This window comes from Camelina sativa, chromosome 4 (assembly GCF_030686135.1).
Source record: "Camelina sativa cultivar CO46 ecotype springtype chromosome 4, ASM3068613v1".
NCBI classification, from domain to species: Eukaryota; Viridiplantae; Streptophyta; class Magnoliopsida; order Brassicales; family Brassicaceae; genus Camelina; species Camelina sativa.
The window spans coordinates 18,475,801-18,479,518 of record NC_141883.1 but is presented as its reverse complement, the minus strand read 5'-3'; the positions used below and the strand labels follow the sequence as shown (position 1 = coordinate 18,479,518).

General features: G+C 34.1%; 1 protein-coding gene across 1 annotated transcript; it reads left to right on the top strand.

Annotated features, from left to right (window-relative positions):
- Positions 1–1,493: 1,493 nt before the first annotated feature.
- On the top strand, positions 1,494–3,453 carry LOC104783852 (uncharacterized). Its single transcript, XM_010508955.2, has one exon. The coding sequence runs from the start codon at positions 1,591–1,593 to the stop codon at positions 3,433–3,435; it is 1,845 nt and encodes a 614-aa protein (XP_010507257.2). The 5' UTR covers positions 1,494–1,590; the 3' UTR covers positions 3,436–3,453.
- The last annotated feature ends 265 nt before the right edge of the window (positions 3,454–3,718 follow it).

Below are 3,718 nucleotides of genomic sequence, written 5' to 3'. Positions count from 1 at the left end.
AGAATAAATGCTAGAGAAAAATTTAGAAAGCTGTAAAAACTGTTGAGGTTGAAACTTTATTTTATTTTGTGTCATGACAAAAAAATGAAAACAGTTCGAATAGACAAATATATAGATGTTTAAAGATACGAATATTCGAATAAACACAACTCTATAATGAACAGTTGCAACTTTACAAAAAGAAAACATTACAATGAACAGTTGCAACTTTTCGTAATGAACAATTACAACTTTTCGTAGAACACACAATTGAAACTTTTAGCAGTTTTGACAAAATTATCCAAAATGTATAATTGAAAAAACACAACTTTTGATGGCATTTATTTGGATTGCTATTATATATAGATTTATTTCCTTTTTCTCCGAATGTTCCAAAATCCACAAATTTGTTTGTCGTTTTATTTAAATTCTGGACTTTTTTTTGATTTCACATGATTTCTTTTCAATTAGAACATCAATGATTTCATACTGTGAGTCATATTATTTTCACTACTGAACTACCAACGAAAAGATCATGGGACTTTGTTGGTTTTATATAGTCCTCTTACCTTCGCAGTGATTAATACAGAATCAAGCTATGTTCGTTTGACACGGCCAGACTGTTCGTTTAACAATAATCCAGCAACCAATTGCAGGGGCCAACGACGAAACTTCTAGTTTTTAATTGTTTAGTGATTTTTAGCGATCAGTCGCTAGATTCGAACAACTGCAAAAACAAACAATAGCGACTACAAAAAAAAAATTCACCTTAAAAACAAGTAAAAAATAATCAGTATTAAAAAAACCAAAAAACAGAACTAAAACTAAGTTAAATTAAATTAATCTAATTAAATTTATTATTTTTTATAAATCAATTTAAAATATAAAATAAAAACAAATTAGTAAATTCATTATTAAAAAAATTAGGTAATTAGTTCTTAGACATGAAATCCATAAAATTTAAATGATTAATTTAAAAATCAATTTTCATAACTTAATAATTTCAAAAATTAAAAAAGAAATAGTGACTGTCAAACGAACACCACATCGATTAATCTTAGCGAATGTCAAAGAAACAACAAAACAATTCCCTGCTACTAGCCGCTGGTTATTGGTCAATGGTCACAGTCTCAGTCACTGACTACTAGTAAACGGACGTGACCTCAATCATTGTTTTCTTGTACGTGATACAATAAACTATGAAGTAGTTGTTAGGAATTGCGTAGGATTGAAATATTTAATATCCAAGATAACAATCATAGAGACGGCTGTTGACAATGTTGAGTATTAAAATGAATTAGACCTACAACGTATCGATGTACCTCGTCAGACTCAGTTGTCTCTTATTTTATTTATTTTATTTTTTTATTTTTTTTTTCTCAGTTGTCTCTTATCTTATCTTTAGCGTATACTAATAATTTCATGGGTTCAACTTAAATATATGTATATCTATATTTTTTTTCTTTTGATTAAGATATTAAATTGTTATATCACGAACCTTGTTCCCATTTAACAAACTAAAGAAAAAAAAACTCATTTTCTTGACGACTAATGATATCACAAGAGAAGAAAAGAGAGCTTTGATTTGTCTGCTTTGGAACTCAATCCGCAATGGAAAAAGTAGAGTTACCGGTTCACGAGCATCCTTTGTTCGTCTTTGATCGGATTTGTATGGACACGTGTAAAGGATGTGGTATTTACGGTTACTTTTATGGTGGCTACATTTGCAATGAGTTAGGTTGTAATACTCTCTTCCACAAGGGGTGCGTCGAGTCTGTACCGGAGATCAACCACCCTTCCCATCCCGAACATCCTCTCAAGCTTAGCCTGGATTGTGGACAATTTTGTTGTAGTGTGTGTATACATAGATCGGAAGTTGGTTATTATTGTTCAATTTGCGACTTCAATGTCCATTTGGTTTGTGCAAGACATCCATCTCCATCCTCAACTTCATCCACATTCTTATCGCTGCCTACTACTGGGCTCATCCCAGACTCTTTTCATCACAAACACCCGCTCAAGTTTTTCAGATACGGAGCACCAGAGTACGCTGATGAAGATTGCCTTCTTTGTGGGAAGAAGTTTGACAGAAGATCTTACAACTGTAATCAAGTTTACCACTGCGATGTTTGTAATGTAACCATATGCAACGAGTTTTGCATGGCAAACCCACCGCCAGTTTCTGTTGTGAGCCCAACGACACATGAGCATAAACTCCACCTTGTTCCAAGACTTGTCAATTGTACTTGCAATGCTTGTGGGACGGCAGGTGATCGAAGTCCTTATTTTTGTCTTCAATGCAATTTCATGATTCATCGGGCTTGTATTGATTTACCCCGCGTGATAAATATAAATCGTCACAATCATCGCATCTCTTACACTCGTCATCTTGGACACGGGAATTGGACATGTGGAGTTTGTCGTAAAAGAGTAGATGGGTTTTATGGGGCTTATTCTTGCTCAAAGTGTCCTAGCTATGCTGTTCATGCGAGATGCGCAACGAGTAATGGTGTGTGGGAAAAAGTAGAACTAGAAGGAACACCAGAAGAAGAGGAACTCGCGCCATTCGAAGTGGTAGATGAGAATCATATAAAGCATTTCAGCCATGGCCATAATTTAACACTCAACAAGGCTGGTAAGAATATACACGAAAGCAAACTTTGTGAAGCTTGTGTCTCCCAGATCAATGACGAGTCGTTTTATGATTGTGAGCGATGCGACTTTATTCTACATGAGACATGTGCTAGTCTTCCCAGAAAGATAAGGAATGTCTCCGACAACACACCGTTCACTCTACAAACAGATACTTATAGAAGAAGATGTTTTGCTTGTTACCAGTATTTCACTGGTTTCAAGTACGAATCTGGTCGTATCACTCTAGATGTACGTTGCAGTTCAATAATTGAACCATTTCTCCATGAAAGCCATCCACATCCTTTATACTACGAAGTCTTTAGTTCTAAGAGGGGTAAGAAATGTTCTGCATGTGACAGAACACATGTCTTCATAAGTACGTTGTGGTGTGATGAGTGTGAGTTTCAGTTGGACTTCGGGTGTGCTACTTTGCCTAGAAAGGTAATGAATCAAAGGTACGACGATCATCCTCTCTACTTGTCTTACGGTGAAACTAAGGAAGATGGTCAACTTTGGTGTGAGGTATGTGAAACAAAAATAAATCCAAATAAATGGTCCTATGCATGTAATCTTTGTGGGATCACTTTGCATGTCTCGTGTGTTGTGGGAGACTTCTCATATCACATACCAGGGCACATTTCGTTAGACGACTTCTCAAAAGGAGCAGTGGTACCCAACACTTCTATTTGTAGATCTCATTGCTTCAGGTGTTCTTCAAGATGCAAGCTTCCTTATATTCTTCAAGTTGATGGCCGTTACTTTTGTTCTATAATATGTGTAAACCCTCGCGAGTATTGGAACAATAATCTATATATAAATTAAAAGTTCACTTTCCATCTAGGGTGTTCAGTTCATATCATCATCTATTTCATCATATTTTATTTTATTGTATTTGTGAATTTCACATTTTTTATTTTGCAATAACATTAAAAGTAAAATTAATTATAAGTTTGATATTATCACCTTTTTAAAGGAAAACAATATTTTAAATTATTTTTTATAAAAAGAATATCCTACTATATAAATTGGGAAGTACAAATATGAAACTAACCTTAAAATGTGTAGAAAATTACATTCAATTGTCATTAGAAAAAATTAATTAAGA

Coding starts and splice junctions, on each gene's coding strand:
- LOC104783852 (XM_010508955.2), top strand. CDS start 1,591: ATGGAAAAAGTAGAGTTACCGGTTCACGAGCATCCTTTGTTCGTCTTT.